This window comes from Schistocerca cancellata, chromosome 2 (genome assembly GCF_023864275.1).
Source record: "Schistocerca cancellata isolate TAMUIC-IGC-003103 chromosome 2, iqSchCanc2.1, whole genome shotgun sequence".
Lineage (NCBI taxonomy): Eukaryota > Metazoa > Arthropoda > Insecta > Orthoptera > Acrididae > Schistocerca > Schistocerca cancellata.
The window spans coordinates 865,444,992-865,466,605 of NC_064627.1; the positions used below are offsets into that span (position 1 = coordinate 865,444,992).

Sequence of the window (21,614 nt, forward strand, 5' to 3'; positions counted from 1 at the left end):
GATAGACTGTAAAGCTGTAAAGACTCCTGTTGAAATGAAGCTTTTTTTTCTAACTGAGTAAAAAACTAAAACTAGTGATGTGCCTTATCACCTAATTGGTAGCTTAATTTATTTATCAGTACTTACAAGACCTGACATCTCTTTCAGTGTGAGATACTTAGGCCAGTTCAATAATTCTTATACCGAAAAACATTGGATATGTGCTAAGTGAATTTTGAAATATCAGAAGGAAACTAAGAATTATGGTCTAAAGTTTAGGAAAGGAGATTCAGAATCATGTGGTTATATAGATGCAGACTGGTCCAATTGTCCTTTAGACAGAAAATCATACACTGGTTTTATTTTCAAACTATGTGGATCTGTAGTGTCATGGCAGAGTGTGAAGCAAAAAAACTGTTGCTCTTTCTAACACAGAAGCTGAATATATGGCTCTTTCAGAAGCTTGTCAGCAGGCTATTTATTTAAGGAACTTGTTACATGAACTGATAAGCTATAATAAGTATGTCACATTATTCAATGATAATCAGAGTGCACTCGTACATTGATGTTCGACATCATTTTATATGGGAAGCTGTGTCCAAAAAAGTTGTAAAAACTGTTTACTTACAAATGGCTGATATGCCTGCTGACATAATGACAAAGGGATTGAAAAAAGAAAAACATCATGATTTTTTGGACCGTGTGGGTCTAGGTATTTTTTATGAAAATATTTTAAATGTTTTGAAGTAGGGGTGTTAAGCTGGTCAAACCTATTTAAATGATATCGACATGTGGTTAACTATGTATATGTCTCTTTGACTGTGTTTTACATCTCTGACCCTACATGCTGTTCCCAGTCGTTCCCAGTTCATTTCCTTGTGTGTGTAAGCTAACATGTAGCGAAGTGTACCAATGTGAACCATTACAATAAATTATATAATGCTCAGAAGTTTATCATGTTCTCAGTATCCATGGATCCTCAACAGGCCCCCACATGTACTGAGTTGACCCAGAAGCTTTGCCAGGTATTGGGGAAGCCAGTCTGATTAGCATCACAGGAGCAGCAGAATGCAAGTAGTGCAAATGCTACAATACTGCTAGCACTGGCTGAAATTGATGCATTAATTAAGTTCTTGAAAGGTGAGGTGCCCTCCTGGTCATAGCTGAAGAAGAGATTACAGACCAGGGTAGCATGTAACTTACATCAATTACAATTACATAATTTACATTTCCTAAGCAAGGGATGGTAAACAGTGACATGCTGGAGACGCTTCAGGCAAAGGAGGCACAAATAGAGTTGACACTAAATGAAATGCTGTCGCCAACTTCATTACAAGGCAGCAGGGAAAAAAATAAACATGATGCAGGACTATGACCTTGTCAAGATCAGAAGTTAGTGGATCCTGGTGTAAGGGTGGTACAGTGGAGCTAACAGTTTTCTAGGTTCTTGCTGTACTCTACCCCAAATACTGCATAATGTGTATATTATATGTAGTGTTGCTCAACAAGGAGAAGGAAGTTTTTGGATTAGCATATGTGGGAATCTTACAGATGTTGTATGCAAACACGAGAGGAAGTTTGGTTCAGTGGGTTGCCAGGGAAATAATATCATGCAAAGTGGTAAAAGACCTCCATCAACAGTTGGGTAGACGAGTGATCCCCGATACGATAATGAAGTGCTCGAGAACCCTTCAGGTAATATATGAATAGGGGAAAAATGGCAGGCACAACTTTGTGTCTTTTGTACACTGAGCTAGAAATTGTATCAAATATTGTGGAAGGAACTAATCCATTGGAATGATCACATATCATATTTGCCCAACAACCTAAAACTTTAAAGGACTTGGAAACATTGGCCTACCCCTATGACTGAGGGCATTAGTTACATGGACCTAGGCTGGGCAGCAGGAAGTAAACTGGCTGGTATCATAGGGAGAACAGAAGGCAGAGGCTTCAAGAGGCTGAATAGAGTAGCTGTTTTGCCTGCAAAAGTCATGAACATGTTAGGCGTGACTGACTGTCATAAAAAGCAGGATGCCAGAGCAATCAGACGACAGTCTCGAAAGGGTACAACTCAAGTGCTCAGGTCAGTCCCTGTCCCAGGCAGTGGCAAGGCCATGTCAGCACAAGAAAACCTTGCTTGCATTTGTGTGTTAATGGCATTAATAACAATCCACTTTGCACCCTGTTGGACAATGTTAGGTCAGTAACAGTTTCAGGTGAGCAAGGTTCATGGCCCGTCAATCTTTGTATGGGTGTCCTGAGTTGAATCAGGAATCTGCTTCCTACAACAAAGTAAACTTCATTTCATTGCATGTGTTGGGCTGTGTAAAAGCCAAGCTTAAGATTCACTACTTCACATGGGTTATTAAGCTATGTGTCTGTTGACTGAATTTATTTTAAGTTCTGGCGTTATTCAGATGAGTGGATTAATCCCTAACTGGGGAAGAGCCCATGTTTCATTTCGATTCTGTAAAAACTGTATCTTCTCATTTTGTCAGCATAATAAACTGCCAGTGAATTCTATGCAGTCTAAGAAAGGCATGGGCAGCATAGTTCAGTTAGATCATTTACTGTTACACCAACAATTGAGTACCTTGTGTAATTACTTTGTGGATGTGTCATCGATAGGTTGGGGAAAATTAATCTAATTAAATATAGAACAGACATAATGAATTTGGTTTCAGTCAGACAGCCACCATGTAGATTATCCTCACAGCAGATCATAGATTTAAGGGTTCTTATGAAGGAGGTGTCTGACCAAAGTGTCATCCTCCCCTCCAAATTTCTGTATTCAGCACTCATTTTCCTGGTACCGCAGCCACAAGAAAATCTAGACCAGTGGTGGATTACAGAGAGCTGAACAAAAAGGTGATCCATTATTCAATACCCTTACCAAATTTACGTACTTACTGTGGTTGGTTCGCTGATGCTCAGAATTTTACCACACTTCATCTCAACCAGATGTGCCACCATTTTCTCTTAAATGAAGGGTTCAACCTATTGCAGCTTTTGCCATGGAATGGAATCTTTTTGAATTCAATCATGTTCTGTTCGACCTTCCAATAGGTGCTGCAGTCCTTTCTCCATTGCTAGGTTTGCTATTCTTGGAAATTATGTTTGTCTACAATTACTTAGATGACTATTTGCAGTAGCAAGTGGGAAGAACATGTTTAGCATTTAAGGGAAGTCATCACTAGACTAGATAAACTGTGTTTAACCATAAAACATATTAAGGTCAAGATTTCTTTTCTGGAATTGTTGTTTTAGGGGTATATTATATTATAATAGCTGCTATAGCATGAAGAAACAACCTCACCCTCATTAACCATAGTCAGTGCAATTTCTATAAGTTCACAAATAGCAATCAACTTCTCTATACCTGTGGGAACTAACATTGACCCCACCCATATTTCAGGTCATGTAGAACTAACTCTTATGGGTGTTAAAGAATCTAATCAGCTGATGGCATATAATGAACTATGTAATTCAATCCAGAGTTGAGTGTTTCCCACATAATCTTACAAAGGTTGAGATGTCATGATGGGAAGTACATTGTATACCAACAGATAACAGACTGTGATACACAATGATGCAGGTCAAGAAGTTGGGGGTGCGGACGGACCCAGTGGAACACCAGAACTAACTTTTACTAGGAGGGAAAGTGTATTTCTATCTGATTCAATCTGTCTTCTGTTGTTCAAGTGGGAGGCAATTGCTGCTAATGTACATTTCTATACACCATAAAACTCCAGTTTTGCTAGTAAAATGTTAGAAGGGATGTAGGCAAAAGTTTTACTTCAGTTGCTTGACCCTGGCCAAAAACCAAACTGATTGTTACAGTGAAGTCATGTTTTTGAAAATAGTGCCATACCATATTAATCTGCCAAGCTAAGATTTGTGATATAGTCAAAGGCTTTGGTATAGCCATAGAATATATCAACAGTATAATCTGTATTGTTTAGATCTGTCAGTATTTAATTAATAAGTTCTTGTATTGCTTTCTCTGTGAAGAATTCTCTATGAAATACTAACTGAGAAGCAATTAATAAATTCTGTTCAGAAAAATGTATCAGTACTCTATTTACACACACATCTACATATATGATCACATTCTGAAAACCACTGTGAAATGAATGGCAGTAGATGTGTCCCATTGCACCACACATCTGCATTTTATTCCCATCCAATCATTTATTTTATTTTATTTACACGTCAAGCACCATAGAACTAAATTGAGGAGCAAATCTCCAAGGTCATGGAACGTGTCAGTACATGAAATGACAACATAAAAGTAATAACACATAAAAATAAAATGTTTACAAACCCAAAAACGTCAAGCCATAAGTTTAAGTAAACACAATCAATAACACAACAAGAATCAGCTTAATTTTTCAAGGAACTCCTCAACACTATAGAAGGAGTGACCCATGAGGAAACTCTTCAGTTTCGATTTGAAAGTGCATGGATTACTGCTAAGATTTTTGAGTTCTAGTGATAGCTTATTGAAAATGGATGCAGCAATACACTGCGCTCCTCTCTGCAGAAGAGTTAAGGAAGTCTGATACAAATGCAGGTTTGATTTCTGCTGAGTATTAAATGAGTGAATGCTGCTTATTCTTGGGAATAAGCTAATATTGTTAACAAGAAATGACAGTAAGGTATATACATATTGAGATGCCAATGTCAAAATACCCAGACTTGTGAACAGGGGTCAATAAGAGGTTCATAAGCTTACACCACTTATTGCCCAAACTGCCAGTTTCTGAGCCAAAAATATCCTTTTAGAATGGGAAGAGTTACCCCAAAATATAATACCATATGACATAAGCATTCTGTGAAATTAAAACGTCAGGTTTTGTTGAACTGTGTGTTAGAAACTGTAAAAACTGAGTCTTACTGTGATTTAGTGTTAGTTTTTTCTACGAGCCATGAACTTATGTCATAAACTGCACTGTTTGAAACTGAGCCAATGTTGCATACAACATCCTTTACTACCAAGCTAGTGTCATTAGCAAATAGAAATATTTTAGAGTTATCCATAATACTAGATGGCATATCAGGAGTGGCCCCAACACTGATCCCTGGGGCACCCTCCACTTGACTGTACCCCACTCAGACCCCACATCACAGCCATTCTCAACATTGTGAACAATGATCTTTTGCTGTCTGTTGCTAAAGTAAGAGGTGAACCAATTGTGAGCTACTCCTCATATACCTTAATGGTCCAACTTCTGGAGTAATATTTTGTGATCAACACAACGAAACGCCTTAGTTAAAAAAAAAAAAAAAATGCCTAGAGTTCGAAACCTTTTGTTTAACCTATACAGTACCTCACAGAGAAAACCGAGCGAGGTGGCGCAGTGGTTAGCACACTGGACTCGCATTCGGGAGGACGACGGTTCAATCCCGTCTCCAGCCATCCTGATTTAGGTTTTCTGTGATTTCCCTAAATCGTTTCAGGCAAATGCCGGGATGGTTCCTTTGAAAGGGCACGGCCGATTTCCTTCCCAATCCTTCCCTAACCCGAGCTTGCCCTCCGTCTCTAATGACCTCGTTGTCGACGGGACGTTAAACCCTAACCACCACCACCACCTCACAGAGAAAAGAGAATATACCATTTACCGTTATTAAAAGACTTCTAAAGCCGAACTATACATTTGATAGCAAATCATGTGATGTAAAATGATCAATTATCCTTAACTTAAGCAACACTGATGGCATAGAAATAGGTCTAAAATTGTCTACATTATCCCTTTATTCCTTTTTATAAAGCAGCTTTACATTTACATACATGTGAAGAAGAATGACTGCATGAACTCCTCTGTGTTTACTGCAATTAATCTAACCTTGTTTTCAAGGTCCGTACAGGAGTAAAACAAGTGAGGTGTAGCATATTTCTACATACCACACTCAATACTGGTTCTTAAAACTTTTTAAAGTGGAATGATTGACATATATCTTCAAGCTGCTGCCAGTTCAAGTTTTTCTAGATTTCTGTGACACTCCTCCATTTACCAATCAAATCTACAACTATTTGTGCTTGTTTTCTTCATACATGTTCAATGTACTCTGTTACTCCTTTCTGGGATGGGTCTCACATACTTGAGCAATATTCTATGAAGGTTTTCATGAGTGTTTTGGAGGCAATCACATTTGCAGTCTAACTGCATTTTTCCAGTGTGCTACCAATGAACCAAAGTCTCCTACCTGCTTTATTTATGACTGAGCCTTAGTGATCATTATATATCATATCTGCATAAATTTGTACACCCAGGTATGATGCAAAGTTTTTACAAAAGGAATTTGATGTACCTTCACTCATGACGAGGGCGATTTCAGAGATCGCACGTCCGTACAGTTCACAGGCCCGCTTAGAGAGGCCACCTGGGTTGGCCACCTGGCATGCTCCAGTGAGCCACCAAAGAAACAATACTATTTAAGTGATTGCAAACGAGCGTTCAGCCTATTCTCTAAGCTGTATTCCTGTTGTCCGTTTAATGTGTTCAGTACTATGCACAACCTGTATTTCACCGTATCTTATGTATTGCTCTTTAAACTACTACGTTCCATAAATAGTGTTTGTTCTTGCTACAGCAAACTTGGTGATGAGTGAAGGTTCATCATAATTAAAGAAACACATTTTTGGTGCAAATTGTTTTATTGTTCCTAAAAATATCTTACTTAAAATGTACACATTTTTGCATGTGTTTCAACAGATTCTGGGAATATTTTTTTCTCTATTCTGATGCTAGTAACATCAAACATGATTTTGGAAGGACCTAACAGCTTCTTGACCTGGAAATCACTACCCATGCATTTTTGTTTGACATAAGGAAACCAAAAGAAGTCAACAGTCCATCAGTCAGATGAGGCATTAAACTGTTATATTCTTCATGAAATAAAAAAAAGTCTGACATGCTGTGTGACAGCTGACACTGTCATGATGAAGAATGGTGAAAATTTTTGCTTATTTTTTTATGATGTCAGTGATGACTTGTGGCAAACAAATTGTTCACCATTAACTGTTATTCGATACTTCAAGGCAACTGTTGTGATATATTCAGTGTACTGGTAACTGAAGAAATAATTTTTCATTTTTTTGGAAGTACTTTGTGAATCTGATTGGTGGTTTCAGTTAACCTTAGGACACCCAAACAGTGGAATGTTGCTTAGTAACCAGCTGATATAAATATATTTATACCAATTTTTTCTCTTGTTACAATTTTGTATACAGACTTTGCATTTCCGCTGCTGACTTTTTTCATTATTTCCTTACACTAAGTGACTTGAAGTTCTGTTTGAGTTTCAGTCGAACACTGTGTAATCCAACAGAGCATGATCTGTTTCACAGTTAAGATTCACACATCAACCACATTCCAGAGCCTAAGGATACCTCTGTCTCACAGTAACTCACAAGCCAATCCCCTTCAACCATGATGTACACAGCACATGTGTTTTTGGTGACAGCAGCTGATTCTGGTCGATTTTGTGAAATTCATCACTGACAGAAACACTACCACAGTGTAAACCTTTAAAATTGTTAATAGTCTTCTCTGAAGGTGATATTCATTACCAAAAGCTGAATCAATTGATTTGAGGCATTGTCACTGAGTAAGGTGAGTGCGAAAATTATAAAAAATTATTAAATGAAAACTTCCCATGAAACTTCCATTTTTTCATGGCAGTCTTAGTTTAAATGCTTACTGGAAACAAATTACTCAGTTCATTTCTGGTATTCTATTGTTTTATCAATCACAAATGCAATACAATAGTAACATCACACCTCAATAGTGGTCATTTGTAAAAACATAAAAAGGCAATCCTCATATTTGTATAAGTTCACTGATTTTAATTATGACTCACTAACTTAATTGTCACTGCAGATGTATCCATCAAACTACAGTTACAAACCCTACTCACCAGATACAAACCATCTAGTCTATCGGTTTTCACTCATTTGCCAACCAGTTTAGTTTTTATGTTCCATACATAATTTTGCTTGATAGATTGTAAAGATGTGAAATGAGTCTTTACATTCACATCACAAATCAATTTTTATACGTGGTTACATTCTGAACAATTCTAACTTCTTTTTTTTTTTTCAAAAATAAAAATGATATACACATGTTGTGAAGAAATTCTTCTACAGGGTACAAGGATATTTTACTTTTCTGTCTGTTGGACATTTCACATCACACGGAAAGTGATCAAAAATATTTTTGCAGCACTGTGCATCCCTTTTTGTGCTAAAGACAACCTTAATGTGGAGTAATGAATGTCATTTTGCCTTCTGGTATTGTAATTATGTAAATCATTGTTCCTTTTGTACCATAATGGATTATTTACAACAAACTTTATGAGGCAATAAGTAAATTGTGAAGCAGCAGTCAAAATGACCAACTCTTTAAACAGATATCTGCATGATGATCATTGGGTGAACACCACATATTATTCTTATGACATGTTTTTGCACAACGAAGACTTTCTTCGTTAAAGATGGATTAAGCCCAGGTCATTATTCCATATGGCATTACTGAATGAAAATATGCAAAATATGTCAACTTACTGATTTATCTCTCCCCATGATTTGCAATGATTGTAAGTGCAATTGTGGCCAAGTTAAGTTCTTTTAGGAGTTCGAAAACGTACTTCTTCCAATATAAATTCTAATCAATATGGACACCTCAGAATTTTTTAAGTTTCCACCTTATTTATTATTTATTTCCTCACCGTGAGTTACACTCATAATTGGTATAATACCGCTAGATGTGCAGAACTGAATAGTTGTGTCTTTTTAAAATTGAAGGTGGATCGTTCACACAAAACCAGTCAATGATACTTTTAAGAACTTTGTTTACTATTTCATTTTTGTGCATATGTTTGGATTGATTACAATAATAGTGTCACCTGCAAAAATAACTAATTCTGCTTGTTTTATATTAGATGGAAGATCATTTTCATATATGAGGAACAACGGTCTCTCCCCAGTCAGAATTATATACCCAGACTATATTGGCTGAATTATTAAGTACAACTTTCTGCAATAATTTGGTTAGATGTTACATTATCAATTGGCTGGGTATACCATCAATACCATGAAACGTCAATTTATCTACGAGAAAATGTTTATTTATAACTACACAGATTTTGCACAAATACTTTAAGTTTCTACATTAAACAGACTGCTTCATTAAGATGAAAACTATAATTGTTAACTAACTACAGCTGATTTTTCCTCTCATATCAGTGCATAAACAAAATTATAAGTATGTAAGTTGAACATATAAATGACGTATTTTATCAGATAACTTATTTAGTAGAGGGAAAAAGTTAATGTATTTGCGAAGTTTATTCGTAATGTGCTGTAAGCATAACAGAATTAAATATTTTTGTTCTTAAAAGAAAAATGGGCAAATACCTTACAGTGAATGCTATTAAAATCTACTCACTGTTCATGTAGTAGAGATCATTTGGCCAATAGTTCTCTTGATCTATCTTTGTTGGCACCCAACTGTCAACACTATCGAGCTGGCTTCCAGGAGATTTTATATAGTAAATATAATCTTTCTGTAAACAAATAAACATAATATTTTTAGGTTCAGTGTAAAAATAAATGTCCATTAAAATGAACCTCGAGTTCATCCAAGTATACTGAGATTTAACCAATGTTAGAAATAATCAGAAGTAAAAAAAAAAAAAAAAAAAAAAAAAAAAAAAAAAAAAAAAAAAAAAAAAAAATGAAAATCAGACCATCACTGTTATTACACATCTTTAAATTTGGTACATGTGAGGATACTTGATATTTAAAGAATAATCTTGGTTTAATTATGAGTACTCTGGTTTACAGAAATACATGAAAACTGGAACTACTGTAGATAAATTGCATAAACAGTTTTAAAAGGTACTTTATGCACAATCAAATAGCTTATTAATTTATATCTGTCCTAGGATTTTAAATTCAGATGAGGGACAAAAGATGGAAGCTAAACGAACAGCTGAATTTCTAATTTTCATATTATGTTTCCTTCATTTTGGATAGAAGATTATCTCTCTATATTTCTGCTTTCTCTTCTTCCAGAATAAAGTCTATGTAAAGGAAATAATAAAAATGTCTACTTAACAAACACAGAAGGATTTTTAAAATATCACACATGAAATTCACCCAGTACCCTGTAGTTAGACATATAGCAGAATACAATAAGATGGGAACTAACAGAGGAAACTATGTTTACATGAAACTGAAAAGCCTGAAATACAAACATTGAAAGAGGACATTCAAAAAGAGATTGTGGAAAGAAGAAATGGGAAAATGAAGTAACATAGGAAAGAGCAAGACAGAAATAGTGCAATGAAAACGGAAAAGTATTTACTGGAGAAAATTTGTAAAAAAAAAAAAAAAAAAGTTTAAGATTGTATATAATCGATGAAGAAAGGAAAAAAAGAATATAAACAGTCTGACTGGAGAGGAGCTGCATGCATTATCCACCCCTAGTTATCTGTCCTCTCTAGTATTGTATTCTTTAATAGTTTGCAATATGTGCAAGAAGCCAACACAGAATAATTTAATGGTGCCCATTTCAAAACGTAGATGTACAGGTGTATCAAAAAGGATGGCGCAAATGTACATGACTGAAAGAAAAAGAAAATAGAAGCACAAATGTCCCAGTAAACACAGGTCCACAAACAAGCCGCTTGTGAGATAATCACGACTATATGGTTCCAAGCCGCCACTGACATCATTGTAAACATTGTCCTAGTTAGTACACATTAGTTTGAAATTTAGACTTTACTATTGCGTTGTACATCAAAATTAGTTCACATTTCACGTATGGGGTATCTGTTAAGGGAGGTGTTCAAAGTGTTTTCCTTGCATCTGGATGCAATACTATGCTTGTCTCTGCAATGAATTTCGAATCCTTTCGAAAACCCCTGGATCATTTTGGAATTCTTGAGAAGCAAGTACAACTCTCTGTTCCAGTTCTTCAACCATGTTAACGGGTGTGCTGTACACTTTGCTTTTGAGGTTACCCCAGATAAAAAAATCCAAAGGATTTAGATCACGTGATCTTGGAGGACAACATACAGGTCTGCCTCGACCTATCCATCTTTGGCCAAATCTGCGTGTTAGATGCTGTCTTACACCAGCAGCATAATGTGCCAGAGCTCCATCATGCATGTACCACATACCTTCACCAGCAGCAAAATTTGCCAGAGCTCCATAGCTCCATCATGCATGTACCACATACTCTCACCAGCATCAAAATGTGCCAGAGCTCCATCATGCATGTACCACATACCCTCACCAGCAGCAAAATGTGCCAGAGCTCCATCATGCATGTACCACATACTCTCACCAGCATCAAAATGTGCCAGAGCTCCATCATGCATGTACCACATACTCTCACCAGCATCAAAATGTGCCAGAGCTCCATCATGCATGTACCACATACTCTCACCAGCAATAAAATGTGCCAGAGCTCCATCACCCATGTATCACATACTCTGACACTGCTGAAGGGGAACATCCTCAGAAATGGCTCAAATGGCTCTGAGCACTATGAGACTTAACATCTGAGGTCATCAGTCCCTTAGAACTTAGAACTACTTAAACCTAACTAACCTAAGGACAATCCACACATCCATGCCCGAGGCAGGATTCGAACCTGTGACCATAGCAGTTGCGCAGTTCCAGACTGTAGCGCCTAGAACCGCTCGGCCACACCGGCCGGCGGAAACATCCTCAAGAAATCCTGTAAGCTAAGGTACGTCCATCCATTAAGTTGTGGTGGAAGAATGTGTGGACCAATGAGTTGATCGCCTAGTACTCCTAACCACACATTCAGTTAGAAATGTTGCTGATGTGGTGACTTATGAACAGCATGTGGGTTTATTTCACACCACAAATGTGAATTATTATAGTTAAACACACCATTGCATGTCAATCCTGCTTCGTCTGTAAATAAAATGTTACACACGAAACGAGGGTCGACTACAGCCAACTGTTGCAGCCACTGACAAAACATCATTCTAGGAACAAAGTCCACATCATTGAGACATTGAACTCGTTGGACGTGGTAAGGGTACAGTAAATTGCGATGTAAAATTCTCCATTCACAACTGTTGCTTGGTACAGGCACTTGTGTGGCAGTTCTTCTCATCGAGGTACCTGGAGAGCACTGTACTGTTTCCAACACCATATCCTGAACCTCAGGCCCAATGCGAACAGACCTACCTCCTACTCTGCCATGTGCAAAACCCTCGTGTTCTCTCAGGCGCTGATGGACCCCGTGTAAATGTACGACTTTCTGGGTGTCTTCGATCAGGATATGTTTCCTGGTATAAGCGTGCAGACTCCCGTGCATTGCCATTAGCCCTGCCGTACATGAAATGCATACCCGCATACCCTTCGTTACAGTATGGTTCCATTGTAACTACAACACAGCACACGTCGCACTCCTCAGACGCGACTGATACCCTTTGAGACTGTGTACTGTATCTGTCCTGTACATTCTGTGTGTATGGTGTGATTCCAACTCCACCTCTCAGCAGTGTTCCATTGTGTAAACAGCAAAAATAGGACGGCCTCAAATGCGCAAAGGGGAAACCGGACAATGTTGCAAACAATACCTTCAGTGGTGGCGTGGAACCATACAGTCATGATTATCTCACAAGCGGCTCATTTGCGGACCCCTGCTTACTGGCACACTAGTGCTTCTATTATCATCTACTTTCAGCCAGACCTGAAATCTTGGTTGTGATAACAGACTGATCTGTAGCACAACCCAAGTTCTAGGTTAGGTTGCAATGTGTCAATTTGGTTGTGAGTTGCCAAACCCAATGAATGTGAAAGCCAAATAAAATGTGTAATAAAAATATTTACCAAGAAGCCAATGTTTTACAGCCACGTGATATTGAAAAATACAAGGGGGTCCAGTACTGCTCTTATGTGTGCCATACAGCTACATATTAGCCACAATGATTGTAGAACTAATACTGCACATGGTGGAGTGGCAATTTACGCAAAAGAAAATCTAAATTTGCAGCAGTCAGTGACAGACATAAGCAAGTGCTCCACTGAAAGTGCATTTGAAGCACCAGCTGTAATACTGCACTCACAAAAACTTATCATTGCTTCTGTGTACCATACAACAGCCTCTGATAAGGAAGTTCTTATAGATGAAATAATTGCATTAATCAAGTTGTTCACTAAACACAAAAATCACAAATTCTGTATTGCAGGACACTTTAACATAGACATATGTGAAAGCAGAACAAATGTAAATCACAAGATTAACTGTCTAAAAGCACTTAACTGTTACTGTCTAAATGAAAACCCTACTAGATTACATGCATGCCTTGAAAACATAGTTAGGAATGTAAATAGAGATCAACTAATGTACTGTGAGATTACGCTGAAGTTATTTGATCATGACTGGATATGCTTCAGAACAGGCATTGTGAACCCTGAGGGTACTAAACAGTTAGTCACATACAGAATGTTAAATGAGGGCAATATGGAGCCATTGAAACATGAACAGAAGGTGGTAGACTGGCCAAATATACTGCCACATAAAATGACATTGATGATTGTTTCTCTTTGTTTTTATCTATGATTAAAAATGCAATAGATGGGTATTATCCACTAACAACAAAAAATATGTATCCCTAGCAATAGACAAATACACCAGCACTCTAGTAACTAATACACTCCAAAGCTCTAGGAAATGAGAATATTGCTACATATGAACAAAAATAAGGGTGGTAAAAGTGAGTACGCCACACAACAGTATATGACAATCAAGAAATTGTAGAGATATGAAATAAAGTCAGCTGGAACTTGACAAAAGGTGAGCTCAGTATGGGCAAAGGGCAAACCTCAAACCCAACAGATGCAATACTCTTAATGAATACTTCATAATCAGCGCCAGTTCCCATTCTTCATTCACTAAAAATAAGTCTAATAACTGTACTGTTCCTGTGTCTCTGCTTAACCTGTAACTAACGTGGTGCGGTCTATTTGACCGCGCGCTTTCTTCAATTGCGATTTAGCCAGTTCCCGACCCATTGTTGCGGTCATCGGCTCGTTAGCTTCGAGTTTAGTTACGAGTGGATCGGCAACGCCATGTGGTGTTATTCCAGAGCTTCTACAATGTGAGTGACGTCCTTTTGAAAATCGTCGCGGTCATTTTCACCGCACTACGTAGTTTGTGTAATTTTTTCTACAAGTGCTTTCCTTATATATTCTCGATATTTAACATTTCACAGCTTTTGAAATATGGTAAAACCTAGTAATTCTACAGGTAAAGGATCTGATGCAAGTAGCAGACACTGTGTGAACACTTCAGACCGAAACTTTGAGGAAACTGTGAGCAGATGGTTGGAGGAATCAGACGATAGTGACTGTGACGATAATCCTGAAGAAACTGTACCCATTGTGAGTAAGCATGACACCTTGTCAGAACAAAGTGCAACAGAAAATTACTGTAGTGAAAGTAGTGATCCATGTGATGACCAAGGGAGAAACAATTACTTCTATGGCACGAATCAGTACAAATGGGACAAAGCACCTCCGATCCGAGCTGTTAGAACTCCTGCCATAACATCATCCTGAAATTTCCATCCACCACGTTGACTACAGGAGATCCAAAAGAACCATTTTCATTATGGCATCTCTATTTTGATGAAGTTCTCGATCACATCCTACTATGGACAAATGCTAAAATATATTGCATCAGGCAGAAGTACTCTGACAAAAGCAAAGCTGAACTTCAGAACCTGGATTTCGATGAACTTTTGACTATTTTTGGACTTCTGATATATATTTCTGTCTTTAAATCCAACCACTGCAGGATAACAATAGCGATGTTACTGATGACAGTGACACTAAAGGAGAGTAACTAAACACGGTTTTACGAAATTCCTTTCCACAACGAAACTCCGTCTCTAAATCTGGCAAAGAACCCGAAGAAATTCTGGCAGTATGTAAAGTTCACCAGCAGCAAGACGCAGTCAATACCCTCACTGCGAGATAACAATGGCGATGTTACTGATGACAATGCCACTAAAGCAGAGTAACTAAACACGGTTTTACGAAATTCCTTCAACAAAGAAGACGAAGCAAATATTCCAGAATTCGAATCAAGAACAACTGGTAACATGCGTAACTGAGAATTAGATATCCTCGTTGTAGGAGAAGCAGCTTAAGTCACTTAAAAAAGACAGCCCTTCGGTTCAGGTTCCTTTCAGAGCAAGCTGATGCAATGGCTGCATACTTAGCAACCATATACAACCACTCGCTCGTCGAAATATCCGTTTCTAAGGACATCTACATCTACATGGATACTCTGCAAATCACATTTAAGTGCCTGGCAGAAGGTTCATCGAACCACCTTCACAATTCTCTATTATTCCAATCTCGTATAGCGCGCGGAAAGAACGAACACCTATATCTTTCCGTACGAGCTCTGATTTCCCTTATTTTATCTTTGTGATCTTTCCTCCGTATGTAAGTCGGTGTCAACAAAATATTTTCGCATTCGGAAGAGAAAGTTAGTAATTGGAATTTCGTGAGAAGATTCCGTCGCAATGAAAAACTCTTCTTTTAGTGATGTCCAGCCCAAATCTTGTATCAGTTCTGTGACACTGTCTCCCATATTTCGCGATAGTACAAAACGTGCTGCCCTTCTTTGAACTTTTTCGATGTACTCCGTCAGTCCTATCTGGTAAGGATCCCACACCGCGCAGCAATATTCTAAAAGAGGACGGACAAGTATAGTGTAGGTCGTCTCGTTAGTAGATCGGTTACATTTTCTAAGTGTCCTGCCAATGAAACGCAGTCTTTGGTTAGCATTCCCCACAACCTTTTCTGTGTGTTCTTTCCAATTTAAGTTGTTCGTAATTGTAATACCTAGGTATTTAGTTGAATTTACGGCTTTTAGATTAGACTGATTTATCGTGCAACCGAAATTTAACGAATTCCTTTTAGCACTCATGTGGATGACCTCACACTTTTCGTTATTTATGGTCAACTGCCAATTTTCGCACCATTCAGATATCGTTTCTAAATCGTTTTGCAATGTGTTTTGATCTTCTGATGACTTTACTAGATTTTAAACGACAGCGTCATCTGCAAACAACCTACGACGACTGCTCAGATTGTCTCCCAAATCGTTTATATAGATAAGGATCAGCTAAGGGCCTATACCACTACTTTGGGGAACGCCAGAAGTCACTTCTGTTTTACTCGATGGACGATGACTTTCCGTTGATTACTACGAACTGTGACCTCTCTGACAGATCACAAATCCAGTCACATAACTAAGAAGATATTCCACACGCACGCAATTTCACTACAAGCCGCTTGTGTGGTACAGTGTTGAAAGCCTTCTGGAAATCCAGAAATACAGAATCGATCTGAAATCCCTTGTCAATTGCACTCAATACTTCATGTGAAGAAAGAGCTAGTTGTGTTTCACAGGAACGGTTTTCTACACCCATGTTGACTGTGTATCAATAGACCATTTTCTTCGAGGTAATTCATAATGTTTGAACACAATATATGTTCCAAAACCCTGCTGCATATCACCGTTAACGATATGGGCCTGTAATTTAGTGGATTACTCCTACTACCTTTCTTGAATATTGGTGTGACCTGTGTAACTTTACAGTCTTTGGGTACGAATCTTTCGTCGAGCGAACGGTTGTATATGATTGTTAAGTATGGAGTTAATGCATCACCATACTCCGAAAGGAACCTAATTGGTATACAGTCTGGGCCAGAAGACTTGCTTTTATTAAGTTATTTAAGTTGCTTCACTACTACAAGGATATTTACTTCTACGTTACTCATGTTGGCAGCTGTTCTCGATTCGAATTCTGGAATATTTACTTCGTCTTCTTTTGAGAAGGCATTTCGGACGGCTGTGTTTAGTAAATCTGCTTTGGCTACACAGTCTTCGATTATATCTCCATTGCTATCGCGCAGGAAGGCATTGATTGTTTCTCTAACATACTATACATACGACCAGAATCTCTTTGAATTTTCTGCCAGGTTTCGAGACAAAGTTTCGTTGTGGAAACTGTTACAAGCATCTCGCATTGAAGTCCGCGCTAAATTTCGAGCTTCTGTAAAAGATCGCCAAACCATGGGGATTTTGCGTATGTTTAAATTTGACATGTTTGTTTCGTTGTTTTTGCAACAGTGTTCTAACCCGTTTTGTGTACCAAGGAGGGTCAGCTCCGTCGTTTGTTAATTTATTTGGTATAAATATCTCAGTTGCTGCCGATATTATTTCTTTCAATTCAAGCCACATCTGGTCTACACTTATATTATTAATTTGGAATGAGAAGAGATTGTCTCTTAGGAAGGCTTCAAGTGAATTTTTTCTGCTTTTTTGAATAGGTATATTTTTCGCTCATTTTTGGAGGATTTGGGGATTACAATAGTCAGTCTTGCTACGACAACCCTGTGTTCACTAATCCCTGTATCGGTTTTGATGCTCGTTATTAACTCAGCATTATTTGTTGCTAAGAGGTCATGTGTGTTTTCATAACCGTGAGCGTGGGCTCATGAACTAACTGCTCGAAATAATTTTCAGACAATGCGTTTAGCACAATTTCGGATGATATTTTATGCGTATCTCCGGAATTAAACATGGATTTTCGCCAACATATCGAGGGTAAATTAAAGTCACCACCAACTATCATCGTATGAGTCGGGTACGTGTTTGAAATCAAACTCAAGTTTTCTTTGAATCTTTCAGCAACTATATCATCTGAATTGGGAGGTCGGTAAAATGATCCAATTATTATTTTATTCCGGTTGCCAACAATGACCTCTGCCCATAGCAACTCACAGGAAGTATCTACTTCAATTTCGCGACAAGATAAACTACTACTGACAGCAACAAACACGCCACCACCACCGGTGTTTAGCCTATCCTTTCGGAACACCGTTAGGTTCTTCGCAAAAATTTCGGCTGAGCTTATATCCGGCTTTTAGCCAGCTTTCAGTGCTTGTAGCGAGTTGGGCATCAGTGCTTTCAATTAGCACTTGGAGCTCTGTTACTTTCCCAGCATAGCTACGACAATTTTCAACTGTTATACAATGGTTCCTGCATCAACGTTCTTCCTGTGTTCAGTCTGCACCCTTTGTGACTGAAGCCCTTCTTGTGTTTTCCCAAGACCCTCTAACCTAAAAAAACCGCCCAGTCCACGCAGGACAGCCCCTGCTACCCGTGTAGCCGCCTCCTGCGAATGGTGGACACCTGACCTATTCAGCGGAACCCGAAACCTAACCACCCTTTGGCGCAGTCGAGTAATCTGCACCCTACACGGTCGCAGAACCGTCTGAGCCTCTGATTCAGACCCTCCACTCGGCTCTGTACCAGGGGTCCGCAATCGGTCCTGTCGACTATGCTGCAAATGGTCAGCTCTTCTTTCATCTTGCAAACAAGACTGGCAGCCTTTACCACTTCTGTTAGCCGCTCGCAACCAGAGAGAATCTCTTCTGATCTAAAGTGACACACATCATTAGTACCGACGTGAGCAACCACCTGCAGTTGGTTGCACCCTGTGCTCTTCATGGCATCCGGGAGGATCCTTTCCACATCTGGAATGATTCCACCCAGTATGCAAACGGAGTGCACATTGGTTTTCTTTCCCTTGTTGTCAGCCAAGTCCCTAAGGGGCCCACAACGCGCCTAACGTTGGAGATCCCAACAAGACTGGAAAGTTGCTCAAGTCACATCAGTACCCAAAAAAGAAAAGGGAAACTGCTTGAAAACCACATTGAGGCTGATCATAGAACCAATCTGGAATGACACTGGGTCCAATCGAGGCAGCACTCACGACCACAATACAACGTCCTTGACACGTTACTGCATAGCCATCTCAACGTGTTAGCAACAATGTTATTGGAAAAGGGCCTTAACATGGGCTGGCATTTAACTATTTACTCATCAAACAGGGCTTTTTCCTTGCTATATGAACTGAAGAAATGAAAGTAGTGACTGGTAGGTTTACTGTCTTGGCTACTGTCTATTATGTTCGCCAAATAATGGTGAAATAATGAAGTTCAAGGTGTTTAAATTAGTGCTATAAAATACAAAGAAGGTCTGGAAAGTTTGGTGAATGATCTCAGAAAATAGGAGAAAAAAGAATTACAAACAGAATTCCTGTAAGGAACTTCAAAGAAATCAGCTAATCACCATTAACTACAACACACTTCTGGCATTGGCTGTGAAGTTGTTGGAATCTGTCAAGAAGCATTTCTTCTGAAATCGCTCGAAGCACCATGCTCACGCATTGTTTGGTATCTGCTTCATAACATATGAGACCTCACACCATTATAGATGAGACCTGGTGCTGCCAATACGATCCACAGATCAACTGACAGTCAATAACAGTCAGTAGCATGGTGTTCATCGTCTTCCCCGTCTCCCTCGGATGCAAATGTATGATACGTTATATGAACAATGTGCCATTGACTATCGCTTGGTCTCTGAATTATATTGGTAACACCAGATCTCACCTCCTGTAATTATGCGCCCTATGATTTCACTCTCCTGTTCTGAATGCAATTTGCTGTAGTGTCTTTGAGTAGCCGGCTGGGTGGCCGAGCGGTTCTAGGCGCTACAGTCTGGAACCGTGCGACCACTACGGTCACAGGTTTGAATCCTGCCTGGGGCATGGATGTGTGTGACGTCCTTAGGTTAGACAGGTTTAAATAGTTCTAAGTTCTAGGGGACTGATGACCTCAGAAGTTAAGTCCCATAGTGCTCAGAGCCATTTGAACCATTTTTGTGTGACCATTGTACCTCGATCGATTCCAGAAGAAGTGCTTGCTGTCAGTTGCAAACAGTCTGACAACCGATGTCAGAAGTGTGCTGTAGCTAGAGGTGGCTACTTTGAAGGCCAGTAATGGCTTCTATTACTTTCTGAGACCATTTCACCGAACTTTTCAGACACATATTGTATTTTTATACATTACGTTCACTTCTTACACAGATTTAAAATAAAACATTAAAATATGAGTACATACGAGGTGTGTGAGAAAAGTAATGAGACTGACGACACTACGAGCGATTTGGTACCGCTGTGTTGTTCGACTTGAGCAGACTGATGTATTAATCCCTTCCAGATGCTGAGTCCGAGTTTCAGTTCTGTACGGCCATGACGTGATTCTTGAGAGCGCCATCAGTGTAGTTATGCAGTTGTGTGTTACGAAGCACACAACGGAATTTAGGGCAGCGTCATGCAGTCAAAATATGTGTTAAACATGGGCAATCCGCGAGTGTGACCTTTGAATTGTTGAAACTGGCCCACGGGGAACGTTCCTGATGAAGAGTACAGGTTTTCTGCTGGCACAAATTATTTTTGGAAGGCCGATGACACGTTGAAGTTGAATCTCGGTGACGGATTCACTTCAAAAACCGACGTAAACGTTCTACGTGTGCGTACTCTTGTGTGATCCGACCAACGTTTAATAACAATAAGGATGGCGTGTGACCCGTTAAACACTTTCACCGTGAGAAAGGTTTATGTCAGAGTGGATGCTGCATCATGACAAGGCCCCATTTCACACGGCCACGCATTCCTGTTGTTCTAACCCCGTCCCCTCCCAATTCACCTGATCTGAGTACTTGTGACTTTTTTCCTTCCCTGAAATTGAAAAATATCTTAAAACGAAGTCAGTTTCGGACTTGGAGAACATTCAGGAGAATGTGACAGACATGTTAAAGGCCCTAACATTTGAAGCCTTTCAGCGCTGCTACCAAGACTACGAACAACTACTCCACCAGTATATAGCTACTGTAAGGAACAACTTTGAAGGGCACAATATTGTAAGCTTTTGATCTTGTCAACCATGAATTACTTTTTGAGAAACTACTACGTTATGGGATAAGGGGAAATTGCAATGACTCGTTTAGGTCATATCTCTCAGACAGAGTACAGAAAGTAGTGATTACATCAAAAATTGGTGAAAATGCCCAATCAGAGGAGCAAGTTGTAAGACAAGGTATTCCCCAAGGCTCTACACTTGGTCCCCTTTTATTTCTAATATTCATCAATGATCTGCCCCAAAGCATTCAGGGAGGTCTACCGGTAATGTTTGCTGACGACACCAATATACTGTTTTCAAATCACTGTCCTCATCAACTCAACTCCACAATTGCTGATACAAATTGTAGTCTGGTAAACTGGTTGAACAAAAACAAACTTCTCCTAAATGAAGATAAAATAGTGTATATAAATTTCCACTCGACACAAATGGTATCGTCTGTGATAGATGGTATCAGGATTGAAAATGTGCCCATACAGCGAGAAAGAGCCACTCAAATGTGCCTACTTTGCATTAGTAAACTAAACAATTACATACTGCATTCCTTTTTGGGGCTTCTCCCATAAGAATGTATTTATTATGCAGAAGCGAATAATTAAGACAATGAAACAAGTACCCCTGTCTTCCACCACTAAACATCTCTTTAAGGAGCTCAGTATTTTGCCAGTGCCTTGTATCTGTATTCACGAAACTGTGTGTTTTATTCATGAAAATCTCCATATATCTACAAAAAATAGAGATGTTCACTATCATAATACTCGTCAATCCAATGACATATTTATAGCTGATC

The 21,614-nt window shown here is 38.8% G+C and overlaps 1 protein-coding gene across 1 annotated transcript in view; it reads right to left on the reverse strand.

Moving 5' to 3' along the window:
- The window catches only part of LOC126162812 (uncharacterized), a 91,636-nt gene that overhangs the window by 61,953 nt on the left and 8,069 nt on the right, over positions 1-21,614 (reverse strand). The window contains exon 2 of the mRNA XM_049919557.1: positions 9,432-9,549. Coding sequence (XP_049775514.1) covers positions 9,432-9,549 — 118 coding nt within the window. The remainder of the gene's footprint in view (positions 1-9,431; positions 9,550-21,614) is intronic.